The sequence below is a fragment of the Odontesthes bonariensis genome, chromosome 17, assembly GCF_027942865.1.
Source record: "Odontesthes bonariensis isolate fOdoBon6 chromosome 17, fOdoBon6.hap1, whole genome shotgun sequence".
NCBI classification, from domain to species: domain Eukaryota; kingdom Metazoa; phylum Chordata; class Actinopteri; order Atheriniformes; family Atherinopsidae; genus Odontesthes; species Odontesthes bonariensis.
This window is the reverse complement of record NC_134522.1, coordinates 36886239-36903279: the sequence shown is the minus strand read 5'-3', so window position 1 is coordinate 36903279 and position 17041 is coordinate 36886239. Positions and strand designations below refer to the sequence as shown.

Genomic DNA, 17041 nt, shown 5'->3' with positions numbered 1-17041 from the left:
TTGTTGTTGTTGTTAATATACAGTCATTGTAAATATTTATAATTTTTTGAGCTACTTGAGTAATTTGAATTTCCCCCACTTGGGATGAATAAAATATTTTTCTATTCTAATCTTCTATTCTGCTCTCGACACAAAAAAAGGGTTTTACAAAAAGAGACTCCTGTGCGCTGTCCATGGTACTGAAGTGTACAAACCAATGAGGTATTCAAAGTTGTAAAACTCAGATGTCAGATGTGTGCTGAGTTCATTTCATCAAGTAGGTTAGATAAAGTCTTTTTGGTGAAGAGAAAAAAAAAAGTTCAAAGACTTTTTCCAGCCAGAAAAAAGTTGAAGAAGTGGTCAGGAAGATCTTCATCAAAATTTGTTGGATCCAATCCATGGATTTTGGGACCACATATGCTGCAAGCACATGCGTTTCCCAGCACCAGGCATCACTGTCGTCATACCTTTAAGTTGTAAAAGTACAGTAATTGGATAGCCTACATCATTAGACTTTTCAGAATGTTATTTGCTGGATTGGGGCAGACCCTTTCATGTATCTTAGAAACAAAATATTACAGATAGCACTATAATTAAGGTCAACATGTTTTCCCATACAATTTGTTTCACAATCTGAAACCTTATATACCCGTGTTCCCTGAATGGAGCTGTGTCAGGTAACACTACACCTCTTTGCTTCTTTAAAGTTCTTTTGCAGCATTGCAAAATATGCAAAACTTAACTTTGTTAACTTCTCCAAGGATTTAAGCCCAATCTGCACAAAAACATACGTATTAATTCTAGAGCGCAAATAGGGTAAAGTTATGAAATTCTTTCATTACTATATGAAGAAGGTACAGGCACAACATTTTCATCACTGGAAGGCAAAAGAAGATATGGATCGTATCTTTCCTTAAGTCACAGGTATTAACATCAAATTCATAACCCAAGTTTGGCATGACTGAGGTTCTATATCAACTTTGGTAAAAGCCAGCCACTGAGGTTTATTTTGTAGAAGTAGATTTGTCCCACATTTTGTTAGAAACTCTTGATGCTGCCCATAAAGTAATCTAATACACAATTATATATAACTTCCCTTTGGATTGAATAAAGTATTTTCCATTTTCCAAAAATTTGGTCTTGGACCAAAACATGAGATCTCTCCATTCAAGAAGTTCATAAAAATCACCCAGTTGCTAAAATTCTCAGAATGCAGTCTTAGAATAGTTATTGTGAGTCCACAGTTATATTTCATATTTTGGTGTAATACACACATAATACAGTCAGCATGAACCTGTGATCCTGTGTGTCCGCAGTGTAAAAGTCTGGAAGAGGACCTGCTTCAGCAGAGAGAGCTGTGGGCGAGCCAGGTAAACATACACACTCTCTCCCCCTTCAGTGTTAAATTGGGATAGTGGGATATCGTCATAGCAACTAGAAACAAACTGTGTGCATGTTGAAACAGGGAACTACTCTGACGTTTCTGTCTGAATTCAGCTCAGTCATGTCCAAACTGGGAGTTGCCCTCCAAACAAGGGTCATAGGAGGTCATCTGTTGACATTAGAGGCTGAGTGGAGACGCCTCTGAAACACAACGGGGGAACACAATAGACTCTGCTGTGTGCAGAGTACAGACGGTCCACTGTGACAGCTGGGAAAAGATTAACCATGAATCACTAACTTATTCACATCAAAAGCACCAAAGAACAGAAGAGACAGAAAAGATGAACTCGTGGGATACTTAGGGATGTTTGTTTCAGTAACAAACATCATGTTGAAGGTGTGAAAATATTTCTAATTATGAAACAGAAAAGAAGTAAAGCACTCGAACCACACACAAAGAAATCTTGCGTGTGCGTGCATGAACCACCAGCTCTAATGCTTTTCAGGTTTAATCCAGTAGCAGCTGCAGGTCTCTAAGCTTAGCACATCTGGCTGCTGGGAGTTTTGTCCATTCCTTAAGACAGAACTGCTCCCTGAAGCTGGATGGGTTCATCTGGTGTTCAGTAATCTTTCAATCAAAGCACAGGTTTCAGTTGGACTGACCTCTGGACATGGACTTGCCCATTCAGAGACCTTTCAGCAGTGGATTTAGGGTTAACCTCCCACCCAGTCTGTCTGGAGGACCTGCAGACTTTGTCTGTATTTACTCCCCAGGCCCTGTGCATGACACCATCCCCACAGTATGGCGCTGCCACCACCATGCTTCCCTGTGGGGATGCTGTTTCCAGGTGTTGAGTTTGTGCCACAGTACTTTCACAGTGTTTTGATCACCATCAGTGTCTCATCTGACAAGATGTTTGAGTCCGTTTGAGTTTGCTTTTGATGAGTCTTTCAGATGCCTGTTGGTGAACTCCAGACATGCCTCTTTCTTTTTCTGTTTCTTTCTTCTGGCCTCTCTAAAGTCTGGCCTGTGTGGAGTGTGCAGCTTAAGGTGGCCCGATAGACAGACACTCCAGTGGAGCAGGAAGAAAGATGAAAAATAGCAGGAGAGGTGTGTGTCTCTGAGAGAAACACCAGCACACACCACTGCTGGCTCATCAGTCGTGACAGAGAGGGATTAGCTCAGATGGAATTCAGATGTTGTCTTTGCTTGGGCTGCTTCATGTCAACAAAGAAGAAAAAAATGTTTCAAAATATGTTGAGTCACTCGAAATATTGATCATCTGCAATCATTTTGATAACTGATTAATATTTGTGCAACTGTTTCCATTAATTAACAGGACAAACGTTATTTAGGCTTGTATTGAAATGCTGATTTTGACACAAATACAGGGTTAGGTCCAAGATTCTGACCATGTCAGTTTGATATCCCCCTCCATCTTCTATACCACCTTAAGCCAATGCAGGGCTGCAGGGGGGCTACAGGGGGGCTACAGGGGGGCTGCAGGGGGGCTGGAGCCTATCCCAGCTGGTACTGGGTGGGAGGCGGGGTACACCTGGAGAGATAACCAGTCCATCATAGAACTCACACAGAACCAGTCTGGAACACAGTCTGGGACACAGTCTGGAACACAGTCTGGAACACAGTCTGGGACACAGTCTGGGACACAGTCTGGAACACAGTCTGGGACACAGTCTGGGACACAGTCTGGGACACAGTCTGGGACACAGTCTGGGACACAGTCTGGAACACAGTCTGGAACACAGTCTGGGACACAGTCTGGGACACAGTCTGGGACACAGTCTGGGACACAGTCTGAGACACAGTCTGGGACACAGTCTGGAACACAGTCTGGAACACAGTCTGGGACACAGTCTGGGACACAGTCTGGAACACAGTCTGGGACACAGTCTGGAACACAGTCTGAGACACAGTCTGGGACACAGTCTGGAACACAGTCTGGAACACAGTCTGGGACACAGTCTGGGACACCGTCTGGAACACAGTCTGGAACACAGTCTGGGACACAGTCTGGAACACAGTCTGAGACACAGTCTGGGACACAGTCTGGAACACAGTCTGGAACACAGTCTGGGACACAGTCTGGGACACCGTCTGGGACACCGTCTGGGACACCGTCTGGGACACAGTCTGGGACACAGTCTGGAACACAGTCTGGGACACAGTCTAGAACACAGTCTGGGACACAGTCTGAGACACAGTCTGGAACACAGTCTGGAACACAGTCTGGAACACAGTCTGGGACACAGTCTGGGACACAGTCTGGAACACAGTCTGGAACACAGTCTGGGACACAGTCTAGAACACAGTCTGGGACACAGTCTGAGACACAGTCTGGGACACAGTCTGGAACACAGTCTGGAACACAGTCTGGAACACAGTCTGGGACACAGTCTGGGACACAGTCTGGAACACAGTCTGGGACACAGTCTGGAACACAGTCTGGGACACAGTCTGGGACACAGTCTGGGACACAGTCTGGAACACAGTCTGGGACACAGTCTGGGACACAGTCTGGAACACAGTCTGAGACACAGTCTGGAACACAGTCTGGGACACAGTCTGGGACACAGTCTGGGACACAGTCTGGGACACAGTCTGGGACAGTCTGGGATCTTATTTTCAGTAGAATCAGAGAAACCTCTGGTTGAGCCTGTTCATGCAGCTCTGGCTGCATCTGTGTTTTTTCAGCAGAAATAAATTAGATTTTGTTATTAATGTAGCGCTGCTCTGTGGATCCTCCTGAAGCCTGTTAATTAGGTTGTAGGGCTCTGAGGGGATTAGAACTGAGTGAGCATTTTAATTTCACACAGAAACACCGGCAGCTGCCAGCAAATTAACGCCAGGCAGTCAGAGAACTGCTGAAAACCCAGAGCTGAAACTGTTAGACCTGTTCTTCAGATCAGACCTTTAAAGCAGGACCTTTAGCCTTAAAACCAGACCTACGATGTGGAACCTGGAGAGCAGACCTTTAAAGCAGGATCTTTAGCCTTAAAACCAGACCTACGATGTGGAACCTGGAGATCAGACCTTTAAAGCAGGACCTTTAGCCTTAAAACCAGACCTACGATGTGGAACCTGGAGAGCAGACCTTTAAAGCAGGATCTTTAGCCTTAAAACCAGACCTACGATGTGGAACCTGGAGATCAGACCTTTAAAGCAGGACCTTTAGCCTTAAAACCAGACCCACGATGTGGAACCTGGAGAGCAGACCTTTAAAGCAGGACCTTTAGCCTTAAAACCAGACCCACGATGTGGAACCTGGAGAGCAGACCTTTAAAGCAGGACCTTTAGCCTTAAAACCAGACCCACGATGTGGAACCTGGAGAGCAGACCTTTAAAGCAGGACCTTTAGCCTTAAAACCAGACCCACGATGTGGAACCTGGAGAGCAGACCTTTAAAGCAGGACCTTTAGCCTTAAAACCAGACCCACGATGTGGAACCTGGAGAGCAGACCTTTAAAGCAGGACCTTTAGCCTTAAAACCAGACCCACGATGTGGAACCTGGAGAGCAGACCTTTAAAGCAGGACCTTTAGCCTTAAAACCAGACCCACGATGTGGAACCTGGAGAGCAGACCTTTAAAGCAGATAAAGGAGTAAAGTTGTGTTGTTTGGAAGTCTTGTTAGTGATTGTCGGAGGTGTAGGCTGCAGCATTCAGTAAAAGTCGTGGAAACAAACCGGACCAGTTTCCTATAGACTAGGGGGATGGAGATTGATTTAAAAATCTGGAAATAACATGTAAAGACAATGGCAATGTAAATGTAATACAGTTTAAGTAATATGAGAAAGTACTTGATGGTATGGAAGAACTGGAGCAGAAGCCCTGAAGTACTTTCCACTGCTGCTCATACATGTCACACCACTTAATGTGGAAGCTAATCGGTGAACTACTTGTTTTAAAGGACACCCCCTACTGTACTCCTCATCCTCTTTTCGATAAAGGCCAGAGGAAGTGCCTTTCATTTAACCCTCTCCTCCCATCCTCTCCCACTGGCCTAGTCCTCATCAGTAGCTTTTTCAAGAACATTTTCTGAAAAATAGAAAATGACCAGTGAGACCATAAGATGACTGTGGATTGTTACAGTAGCAGAAAAGAAATAAACCGAACACTGTCTCCATCCTGTGAGAAGAAGTGGAGATGGTGTAGAAAACTACATCCACCTGAGTGTTCACCTGCTAACAGACTGAACTAGAGACAAAACACTTAGCATGATGGTATGACACTTGGAAAAAACTAATTATGTTCGTCTGACCAAAACCGGACTGTTAAATGCACGTAGATACACTATATTGCCAAAAGTATTAAAGCAATATAATGTAACTTCTCAAAAAGCCCACTATGGAGCTCCCCCTACAGGCTTGGAGGTAATGTACGGTTACACTGTCGTAAATACAACACCCTTTCGCTTTCACGTTTCACGTTTGTTGACGAACCGGCGAGGAGTCAGAAGGTGCAAGCTATGTCGACCGAGAAGGTAAGAGTAATCAAATGTACCTGGGAGCGTGAGAGGGGTCTATTTGTTTTTGCGGTAGGTGTGCCAGAAAGCAAGTCGAAGTACTTCCGCTCAGCTCCCGGGCCGCTCCAGCAAAGTTACATAGCGCAGTTTTTCCAACTCAGACCTCCGAAGGGCATAGGAGACAGGCCAATCGTAATATTAAAACTCATTCTAGCCGCACAATTTTTTTCAAGCTGTTATTTTAAGGTAGAAATGTTACATAGTATTACTTTAATTCACCCATCCAAATAATTTAATTCAGGAGTTCCTTCCATGGCCACAGGTGTATAAACTCCAGCATCTCAGCATGCAGACAGCTTCAACAAACATCTGTGAAAGAATGGCTTGCTCTCAGGAGCTCAGTGAAGCCTCATTTCCACTAAGCAGAACGGGTCGGTTCAGAACGGTTCGTTTATTTCAGTGTTTCCACTACCACGAAAGTGTACCGGTCCCATGGAACCCTTTACCATTGTTGTAACCCTTCTGCTTGGGGGTACCGAGCACACAGGACCGATTCCAGGCTCTGCTCTCCGTTGTTGGTGAGGAGGCTGCGCAGCGGGAGCTCGATGGCACTGTGCCAAACCAAAAAGTTTTCCAGCTAATTGCTGCAAAAATGGCAGAGAGTGGTTTCAACTGGAGCCAGTGTCACATTAAGCTGAAGAGACCCAAAGAGACCCGACCCGTACCGTACCGATACGAAGTAACCCGAGCCGTACTGACAGTGGAAATGAGGCTTAAGTTCTACCATGGTACCATGATAGGATGCCACCTGTGCAACAAGTCCAGTGGTGAAACTTCCTCTCTGCTAAATGTTCCACAGTCAGCTGTCAGTGGTGTTATAACAAAGTGGAAGCGAATGACAGGAACTCAGCCAGGAAGTGGTCGGCCACGTAAAATGCCAGAGCGGGGTCAGAGGATGCTGAGGTGCTCAGAGGTCCCAGCTTTCTGCAGAGTTCTACAGACCTCCAACCTTCATGTGGCTTCAGATTAGCTCAAGAACAGTGCGCAGAGAGCTTCATGGAATGAGTTTCCATGGCAACTGCATCCAAACCATACATCACCAAGTGCAATGCAAAGCGTCGGGTGCAGCGGTGTAAAGCACGCCGCCACTGGACTCTAGAGCAGTGGAGACGCCTTCTCTGGAGGGACCAATCACGCTTCTCCATCTGGCATCTGATGGAGGAGTCTGGGTTTGGCGGTTGCCAGGGGAACGGTACTGGTCTGACTGCGTTGTGCCAAGTGTAAAGTTTGGTGGAGGGGGGATTATGGTGTGGGGTTGTTGTTAGGAGCTGGGCTTGGCCCCTTAGTTCCAGTGAAAGGAACTCTGAATGCTTCAGCATACCAAGAGATTTTGGACCATTTCATGCTCCCAACTCTGTGGAAACAGTTTGGGGACGGCCCCTTCCTGTTCCAACATGACTGCGCACCAGTGCACAAAGCAAGCTCCATAAAGACATGGATGAGCCAGTTTGGTGTGGAAGAACCTGACTGGCCTGCACAGAGTCCTGACCTCAACCCGATAGAACACCTTTGGGATGAATCAGAGCAGAGACTGAGAGCCAGGCCTTCTGTCCAACATCAGTGTCTGACCTCACAGATGTGCTTCTAGAAGAATGGTCAGAAACTCCCATAAACACTCCTAAAGCTTGAAGAATGGTCAAACACTCCCATAAACACTCCTAAAGCTTGAAGAATGGTCAAACACTCCCATAAACACTCCTAAACCTTGAAGAAAGGTCAAAAACTCCCATAAACACTCCTAAAGCTTGAAGAATGGTCAAACACTCCCATAAACACTCCTAAACCTTGAAGAAAGGTCAAAAACTCCCATAAACACTCCTAAAGCTTGAAGAATGGTCAGAAACTCCCATAAACACTCCTAAAGCTTGAAGAATGGTCAAACACTCCCATAAACACTCCTAAAGCTTGAAGAATGGTCAAACACTCCCATAAACACTCCTAAACCTTGAAGAAAGGTCAAAAACTCCCATAAACACTCCTAAAGCTTGAAGAATGGTCAAACACTCCCATAAACACTCCTAAACCTTGAAGAAAGGTCAAAAACTCCCATAAACACTCCTAAAGCTTGAAGAATGGTCAAAAACTCCCATAAACACTCCTAAACCTTGAAGAAAGGTCAAACACTCCCATAAACACTCCTAAACCTTGAAAAATGGTCAAACACTCCCATAAACACTCCTAAAGCTTGAAGAAAGGTCAAAAACTCCCATAAACACTCCTAAAGCTTGAAGAATGGTCAAACACTCCCATAAACACTCCTAAACCTTGAAGAATGGTCAAATACTCCCATAAACACTCCTAAACCTTGAAGAATGGTCAAACACTCCCATAAACACTCCTAAACCTTGAAGAATGGTCAAAAACTCCCATAAACACTCCTAAACCTTGAAGAATGGTCAAACACTCCCATAAACACTCCTAAACCTTGAAAAATGGTCAAACACTCCTAAACTTTGAAGAATGGTCAAACACTCCCATAAACACTCCTAAAGCTTGAAGAATGGTCAGAAACTCCCATAAACACTCCTAAACCTTGAAGAATGGTCAAACACTCCCATAAACACTCCTAAACCTTGAAGAATGGTCAAACACTCCCATAAACACTCCTAAAGCTTGAAGAATGGTCAAAAACTCCCATAAACACTCCTAAACCTTGAAAAATGGTCAAACACTCCTAAACTTTGAAGAATGGTCAAACACTCCCATAAACACTCCTAAAGCTTGAAGAATGGTCAGAAACTCCCATAAACACTCCTAAACCTTGAAGAATGGTCAAACACTCCCATAAACACTCCTAAACCTTGAAGAATGGTCAAACACTCCCATAAACACTCCTAAACCTTGAAGAATGGTCAAAAACTCCCATAAACACTCCTAAAGCTTGAAGAATGGTCAAAAACTCCCATAAACACTCCTAAAGCTTGAAGAATGGTCAAAAACTCCCATAAACACTCCTAAAGCTTGAAGAATGGTCAAAAACTCCCATAAACACTCCTAAAGCTTGAAGAATGGTCAAAAATTCCCATAAACACTCCTAAACCTTGAAGAATGGTCAAAAACTCCCATAAACACTCCTAAAGCTTGAAGAATGGTCAAAAACTCCCATAAACACTCCTAAACCTTGAAAAATGGTCAAACACTCCTAAACTTTGAAGAATGGTCAAAAACTCCCATAAACACTCCTAAAGCTTGAAGAATGGTCAAAAACTCCCATAAACACTCCTAAAGCTTGAAGAATGGTCAAAAACTCCCATAAACACTCCTAAAGCTTGAAGAATGGTCAAAAATTCCCATAAACACTCCTAAACCTTGAAGAATGGTCAAAAACTCCCATAAACACTCCTAAACCTTGAAAAATGGTCAAACACTCCTAAACTTTGAAGAATGGTCAAAAACTCCCATAAACACTCCTAAACCTTGAAGAATGGTCAAAAACTCCCATAAACACTCCTAAACCTTGAAGAATGGTCAAACACTCCCATAAACACTCCTAAACCTTGAAAAATGGTCAAACACTCCTAAACTTTGAAGAATGGTCAAACACTCCCATAAACACTCCTAAAGCTTGAAGAATGGTCAGAAACTCCCATAAACACTCCTAAACCTTGAAGAATGGTCAAACACTCCCATAAACACTCCTAAACCTTGAAGAATGGTCAAACACTCCCATAAACACTCCTAAAGCTTGAAGAATGGTCAAAAACTCCCATAAACACTCCTAAACCTTGAAAAATGGTCAAACACTCCTAAACTTTGAAGAATGGTCAAAAACTCCCATAAACACTCCTAAAGCTTGAAGAATGGTCAAAAACTCCCATAAACACTCCTAAAGCTTGAAGAATGGTCAAAAACTCCCATAAACACTCCTAAAGCTTGAAGAATGGTCAAAAACTCCCATAAACACTCCTAAAGCTTGAAGAATGGTCAAAAATTCCCATAAACACTCCTAAACCTTGAAGAATGGTCAAAAACTCCCATAAACACTCCTAAAGCTTGAAGAATGGTCAAAAACTCTCATAAACACTCCTAAACCTTGAAGAATGGTCAAAAACTCCCATAAACACTCCTAAAGCTTGAAGAATGGTCAAAAACTCCCATAAACACTCCTAAACCTTGAAGAATGGTCAAAAACTCTCATAAACACTCCTAAACCTTGAAGAATGGTCAAAAACTCTCATAAACACTCCTAAACCTTGAAGAATGGTCAAAAACTCCCATAAACACTCCTAAAGCTTGAAGAATGGTCAAAAACTCCAATAAACAATCCTAAACCTTGAAGAATGGTCAAAAACTCCCATAAACACTCCTAAAGCTTGAGGAATGGTCAAACACTCCCATAAACACTCCTAAAGCTTGAAGAATGGTCAAAAACTCCCATAAACACTCCTAAACCTTGAAAAATGGTCAAACACTCCTAAACTTTGAAGAATGGTCAAAAACTCCCATAAACACTCCTAAAGCTTGAAGAATGGTCAAAAACTCCCATAAACACTCCTAAAGCTTGAAGAATGGTCAAAAACTCCCATAAACACTCCTAAAGCTTGAAGAATGGTCAAAAACTCCCATAAACACTCCTAAACCTTGAAGAATGGTCAAAAACTCCCATAAACACTCCTAAAGCTTGAAGAATGGTCAAAAACTCCCATAAACACTCCTAAAGCTTGAAGAATGGTCAAAAACTCCCATAAACACTCCTAAAGCTTGAAGAATGGTCAAAAACTCCCATAAACACTCCTAAAGCTTGAAGAATGGTCAAAAACTCCCATAAACACTCCTAAACCTTGAAGAATGGTCAAAAACTCCCATAAACACACTCGTATCAGCTTCATCTGACCAAATCACTGTTAAAGTAACTTAAAGATAACGTCTGTGCAGTGAACTCAGCTGATCTCCCACAGAGAAAGTTTGAAGCAGCGGGATGTCTGGAAAGTTTTCTCACAGTCCACAACGTCCCAGCCTCAGACAAACTCCAGTCAGTAACTGGATTCTGCTGCTGTGCAGGTATAATGGGGCAAAGACGCTGCTCCAGTGAGATGGACTGGTCCAGTGAGATGGACTGGTCCAGTGAGATGGACTGGTCCAGTTAGATGGACTGGTCCAGTGAGATGGACTGGTCCAGTGAGATGGTCCAGTTCGCTTTGCAGCATCTGTTGGGCAGCGTCATCAGAGCCTCAAAGGAAGTGAACAAAGTGATAAAGAAGGCTGGCTCTGTGCTGGGGGCTGCTCTGGAGCCCCTGCAGCTGGTTGTAAAAAGAAGAATGCTGCACAAGGTGATGAACAAACAGCCTAACCTTTCCATAACATTGTGCTGAAACCACAGAGTGATCAGTCAGACGCTTCCTCAGCTCTGCTGCAGCACAGAATGATGCAGAATGATGCAGGAGGTCTTTCCTGTATCATTCTGTATCCTTTCATAATGAGTCGGTGTGCCAGGGGAGAGGCATGACTATCAATCTGTTCATCATACAGACACTTCTGCCTGAGATCTTCTCTGGCAGATGGATCAATGAAGGGAGGAATAGACAGAAATATGTACTCTCCCCATGTTCCATCCAGGGTGTCTTCTCTTATGAGAAGTTGTGTCTTATTGAGAATCTCCTGCTGTGAGGAGTAGATGTTAAACTGGGAGAAACTCTTCTTCTGTCATTCCTCTCTGCACCTCTGCACCACCGCATCCTGAACAAGTTCCCCTCATGTCCTCAGGTCTTCTGTTCCCTTTAAAGGTCAGTGTACATTTATCTCCCTTCCTCCTCCCCCTCCTCCACCTCTGCCCCCCGTCTCTCACAGCTCCGACTCCACCTCCTGTCCTGCTTCTTCTCTGCGCTCATTAAAGATTCCACTCATTTTCTCCACCTCCCTCGTCCTCCCCGTCTCTGTAATCTGCCCTCCTTGTGTTAGAGGTCCGGGCAGGGTAGTTTTGTTACCTCTCTCCACCCACCCTTCGCTCTTTTGTTGACCTTAACTCCTCATGTTAAAGGTCAGCTCTGTGTTGTCCTGCCTGCTGATCACCTCATTTGGAAATTATTCTGATTAATAAGTCGGCGGCTCTTTTGAAGCACCTCATCTGGCCCGGTTGGAGAAGACACATATTGACTCTCTGGGTTTGGTTTCTCTTTTGATGTTGCACTTTAAACTCTCAGACCTTGAGGGCTTTAATTAGAATAGAGGAGGAGGTCAGGATCAGGTCTGTAATCCCTGCTGGAGTCTGCACAGTTCCACCAAAGACACAGTGACAGTCGGCTCACAGGTTCGGCTCACAGGTTCGGCTCACAGGTTCGGCTCACAGGTTCGGCTCACAGGTTCGGCTCACAGGTTCGGCTCACAGGTTCTGCTCACAGGTTCGGCTCACAGGTTCGGCTCACAGGTTCGGCTCACAGGTTCGGCTCACAGGTTCGGCTCACAGGTTCGGCTCAGTGGTTCGGCTCACAGGTTCTGCTCACAGGTTCGGCTCACAGGTTCGGCTCACAGGTTCGGCTCACAGGTTCGGCTCAGTGGTTCGGCTCACAGGTTCGGCTCACAGGTTCGGCTCACAGGTTCTGCTCACAGGTTCTGCTCACAGGTTCTGCTCACAGGTTCGGCTCACAGGTTCGGCTCACAGGTTCGGCTCACAGGTTCGGCTCAAAGGTTCGGCTCACAGGTTCGGCTCACAGGTTCGGCTCACAGGTTCTGCTCACAGGTTCGGCTCACAGGTTCGGCTCAGTGGTTCGGCTCACAGGTTCGGCTCAGTGGTTCGGCTCACAGGTTCGGCTCACAGGTTCGGCTCACAGGTTCGGCTCACAAGTTCGGCTCACAGGTTCGGCTCACAGGTTCGGCTCACAGGTTCTGCTCACAGGTTCTGCTCACAGGTTCGGCTCACAGGTTCGGCTCACAGGTTCGGCTCAGTGGTTCGGCTCACAGGTTCGGCTCACAGGTTCGCCTCACAGGTTCGGCTCACAGGTTCTGCTCACAGGTTCTGCTCACAGGTTCGGCTCACAGGTTCGGCTCAGTGGTTCGGCTCACAGGTTCGCCTCACAGGTTCGGCTCACAGGTTCGGCTCACAGGTTCTGCTCACAGGTTCGGCTCACAGGTTCGGCTCACAGGTTCTGCTCACAGGTTCTGCTCACAGGTTCAGCTCACAGGTTCGGCTCAGTGGTTTGGCTCAGTGGTTCGGCTCAGTGGTTCGGCTCACAGGTTCGGCTCACAGGTTCGGCTCATAGATTCTGCTCACAGGTTCGGCTCACAGGTTCGCCTCACAGGTTCGGCTCACAGGTTCGGCTCAGTGGTTCAGCTCACAGGTTCTGCTCACAGGTTCGGCTCACAGGTTCGGCTCACAGGTTCGGCTCACAGGTTCGCCTCACAGGTTCTGCTCACAGGTTCGGCTCACAGGTTCGGCTCACAGGTTCGGCTCACAGGTTCGGCTCACAGGTTCTGCTCACAGGTTCTGCTCACAGGTTCAGCTCACAGGTTCGCCTCACAGGTTCGCCTCACAGGTTCTGCTCACAGGTTCGGCTCAGTGGTTCAGCTCACAGGTTCTGCTCACAGGTTCGCCTCACAGGTTCGGCTCACAGGTTCGGCTCACAGGTTCTGCTCACAGGTTCTGCTCACAGGTTCGGCTCACAGGTTCGGCTCACAGGTTCTGCTCACAGGTTCTGCTCACAGGTTCGGCTCACAGGTTCGGCTCACAGGTTCTGCTCACAGGTTCAGCTCACAGGTTCAGCTCAGTGGTTCAGCTCACAGGTTCGGCTCACAGGTTCGGCTCAGTGGTTCGGCTCACAGGTTCTGCTCACAGGTTCAGCTCACAGGTTCAGCTCAGTGGTTCAGCTCACAGGTTCGGCTCAGTGGTTCGGCTCAGTGGTTCGGCTCAGTGGTTCGGCTCACAGGTTCGGCTCACAGGTTCGGCTCACAGGTTCGGCTCAGTGGTTCGGCTCACAGGTTCGGCTCACAGGTTCGGCTCAGTGGTTCGGCTCACAGGTTCGGCTCACAGGTTCGGCTCAGTGGTTCGGCTCACAGGTTCTGCTCACAGGTTCGGCTCAGTGGTTCGGCTCACAGGTTCGGCTCACAGGTTCGGCTCACAGGTTCGGCTCAGTGGTTCGGCTCACAGGTTCTGCTCACAGGTTCGGCTCAGTGGTTCGGCTCACAGGTTCTGCTCACAGGTTCGGCTCAGTGGTTCGGCTCACAGGTTCAGCTCACAGGTTCAGCTCACATGTTCAGCTCAGTGGTTCGGCTCACAGGTTCGGCTCACAGGTTCAGCTCACAGGTTCAGCTCAGTGGTTCGGCTCACAGGTTCAGCTCACAGGTTCAGCTCACAGGTTCGGCTCAGTGGTTCAGCTCACAGGTTCTGCTCACAGGTTCGGCTCAGTGGTTCGGCTCAGTGGTTCGGCTCAGTGGTTCAGCTCACAGGTTCAGCTCAGTGGTTCAGCTCACAGGTTCTGCTCACAGGTTCGGCTCACAGGTTCGCCTCACAGGTTCGCCTCACAGGTTCGGCTCACAGGTTCGGCTCACAGGTTCTGCTCACAGGTTCTGCTCACAGGTTCGGCTCACAGGTTCGGCTCACAGGTTCTGCTCACAGGTTCGGCTCACAGGTTCAGCTCACAGGTTCGGCTCACAGGTTCGGCTCACAGGTTCAGCTCAGTGGTTCGGCTCACAGGTTCTGCTCACAGGTTCGGCTCACAGGTTCGGCTCACAGGTTCGGCTCAGTGGTTCAGCTCACAGGTTCTGCTCACAGGTTCGGCTCAGTGGTTCGGCTCAGTGGTTCGGCTCACAGGTTCGGCTCACAGGTTCGGCTCACAGGTTCAGCTCACAGGTTCGGCTCACAGGTTCGGCTCACAGGTTCGGCTCACAGGTTCGGCTCAGTGGTTCAGCTCACAGGTTCGGCTCACAGGTTCAGCTCACAGGTTCGGCTCACAGGTTCGGCTCACAGGTTCGGCTCAGTGGTTCGGCTCACAGGTTCGGCTCACAGGTTCTGCTCACAGGTTCGGCTCACAGGTTCGGCTCACAGGTTCGGCTCAGTGGTTCGGCTCACAGGTTCGGCTCACAGGTTCGGCTCACAGGTTCGGCTCACAGGTTCTGCTCACAGGTTCGGCTCACAGGTTCGGCTCAGTGGTTCGGCTCAGTGGTTCGGCTCACAGGTTCGGCTCACAGGTTCGGCTCACAGGTTCGGCTCAGTGGTTCGGCTCAGTGGTTCGGCTCAGTGGTTCGGCTCACAGGTTCGGCTCACAGGTTCGGCTCACAGGTTCTGCTCACAGGTTCGGCTCACAGGTTCGGCTCACAGGTTCGGCTCACAGGTTCTGCTCACAGGTTCGGCTCACAGGTTCGGCTCAGTGGTTCGGCTCAGTGGTTCGGCTCAGTGGTTCGGCTCACAGGTTCGGCTCACAGGTTCGGCTCACAGGTTCGGCTCACAGGTTCGGCTCACAGGTTCGGCTCACAGGTTCTGCTCACAGGTTCGGCTCACAGGTTCTGCTCACAGGTTCGGCTCACAGGTTCGGCTCACAGGTTCTGCTCACAGGTTCGGCTCACAGGTTCTGCTCACAGGTTCGGCTCACAGGTTCGGCTCACAGGTTCGGCTCAGTGGTTCGGCTCACAGGTTCGGCTCACAGGTTCTGCTCACAGGTTCGGCTCACAGGTTCGGCTCACAGGTTCGGCTCAGTGGTTCGGCTCAGTGGTTCGGCTCAGTGGTTCGGCTCAGTGGTTCGGCTCACAGGTTCGGCTCACAGGTTCGGCTCACAGGTTCGGCTCACAGGTTGGGCTCACAGGTTCGGCTCACAGGTTCGGCTCAGTGGTTCGGCTCAGTGGTTCGGCTCAGTGGTTCGGCTCACAGGTTCTGCTCACAGGTTCGGCTCACAGGTTCTGCTCACAGGTTCGGCTCACAGGTTCGGCTCACAGGTTCGGCTCACAGGTTCTGCTCACAGGTTCTGCTCACAGGTTCGGCTCAGTGGTTCGGCTCAGTGGTTCGGCTCAGTGGTTCGGCTCAGTGGTTCGGCTCAGTGGTTCGGCTCAGTGGTTCGGCTCAGTGGTTCGGCTCACAGGTTCAGCTCACAGGTTCGGCTCACAGGTTCGGCTCAGTGGTTCGGCTCAGTGGTTCGGCTCAGTGGTTCAGCTCACAGGTTCGGCTCACAGGTTCGGCTCAGTGGTTCGGCTCACAGGTTCGGCTCACAGGTTCGGCTCACAGGTTCAGCTCACAGGTTCGGCTCACAGGTTCTGCTCACAGGTTCGGCTCACAGGTTCGGCTCACAGGTTCGGCTCAGTGGTTCGGCTCACAGGTTCGGCTCACAGGTTCTGCTCACAGGTTCGGCTCACAGGTTCTGCTCACAGGTTCGGCTCACAGGTTCGGCTCAGTGGTTCGGCTCACAGGTTCGGCTCACAGGTTCTGCTCACAGGTTCGGCTCACAGGTTCGGCTCACAGGTTCTGCTCACAGGTTCGGCTCACAGGTTCTGCTCACAGGTTCGGCTCACAGGTTCGGCTCACAGGTTCGGCTCAGTGGTTCGGCTCACAGGTTCGGCTCACAGGTTCTGCTCACAGGTTCGGCTCACAGGTTCGGCTCACAGGTTCGGCTCAGTGGTTCGGCTCAGTGGTTCGGCTCAGTGGTTCGGCTCAGTGGTTCGGCTCACAGGTTCGGCTCACAGGTTCGGCTCACAGGTTCGGCTCACAGGTTGGGCTCACAGGTTCGGCTCACAGGTTCGGCTCAGTGGTTCGGCTCAGTGGTTCGGCTCAGTGGTTCGGCTCACAGGTTCTGCTCACAGGTTCGGCTCACAGGTTCTGCTCACAGGTTCGGCTCACAGGTTCGGCTCACAGGTTCGGCTCACAGGTTCTGCTCACAGGTTCTGCTCACAGGTTCGGCTCAGTGGTTCGGCTCAGTGGTTCGGCTCAGTGGTTCGGCTCAGTGGTTCGGCTCACAGGTTCAGCTCACAGGTTCGGCTCACAGGTTCGGCTCAGTGGTTCGGCTCAGTGGTTCGGCTCAGTGGTTCAGCTCACAGGTTCGGCTCACAGGTTCGGCTCAGTGGTTCGGCTCACAGGTTCGGCTCACAGGTTCGGCTCACAGGTTCAGCTCACAGGTTCGGCTCACAGGTTCTGCTCACAGGTTCGGCTCACAGGTTCGGCTCACAGGTTCGGCTCAGTGGTTCGGCTCACAGGTTCGGCTCACAGGTTCGGCTCACAGGT

General features: G+C 48.5%; 1 protein-coding gene across 4 annotated transcripts in view; it reads left to right on the top strand.

Moving 5' to 3' along the window:
- Positions 1-17041, top strand: part of mipol1 (mirror-image polydactyly 1) — a 129557-nt gene that overhangs the window by 92014 nt on the left and 20502 nt on the right. For all 4 annotated transcript variants that reach the window (XM_075448532.1, XM_075448531.1, XM_075448534.1 and 1 more), the window contains exon 11: positions 1296-1349. In XM_075448532.1, coding sequence (XP_075304647.1) covers positions 1296-1349 — 54 coding nt within the window. The remainder of the gene's footprint in view (positions 1-1295; positions 1350-17041) is intronic.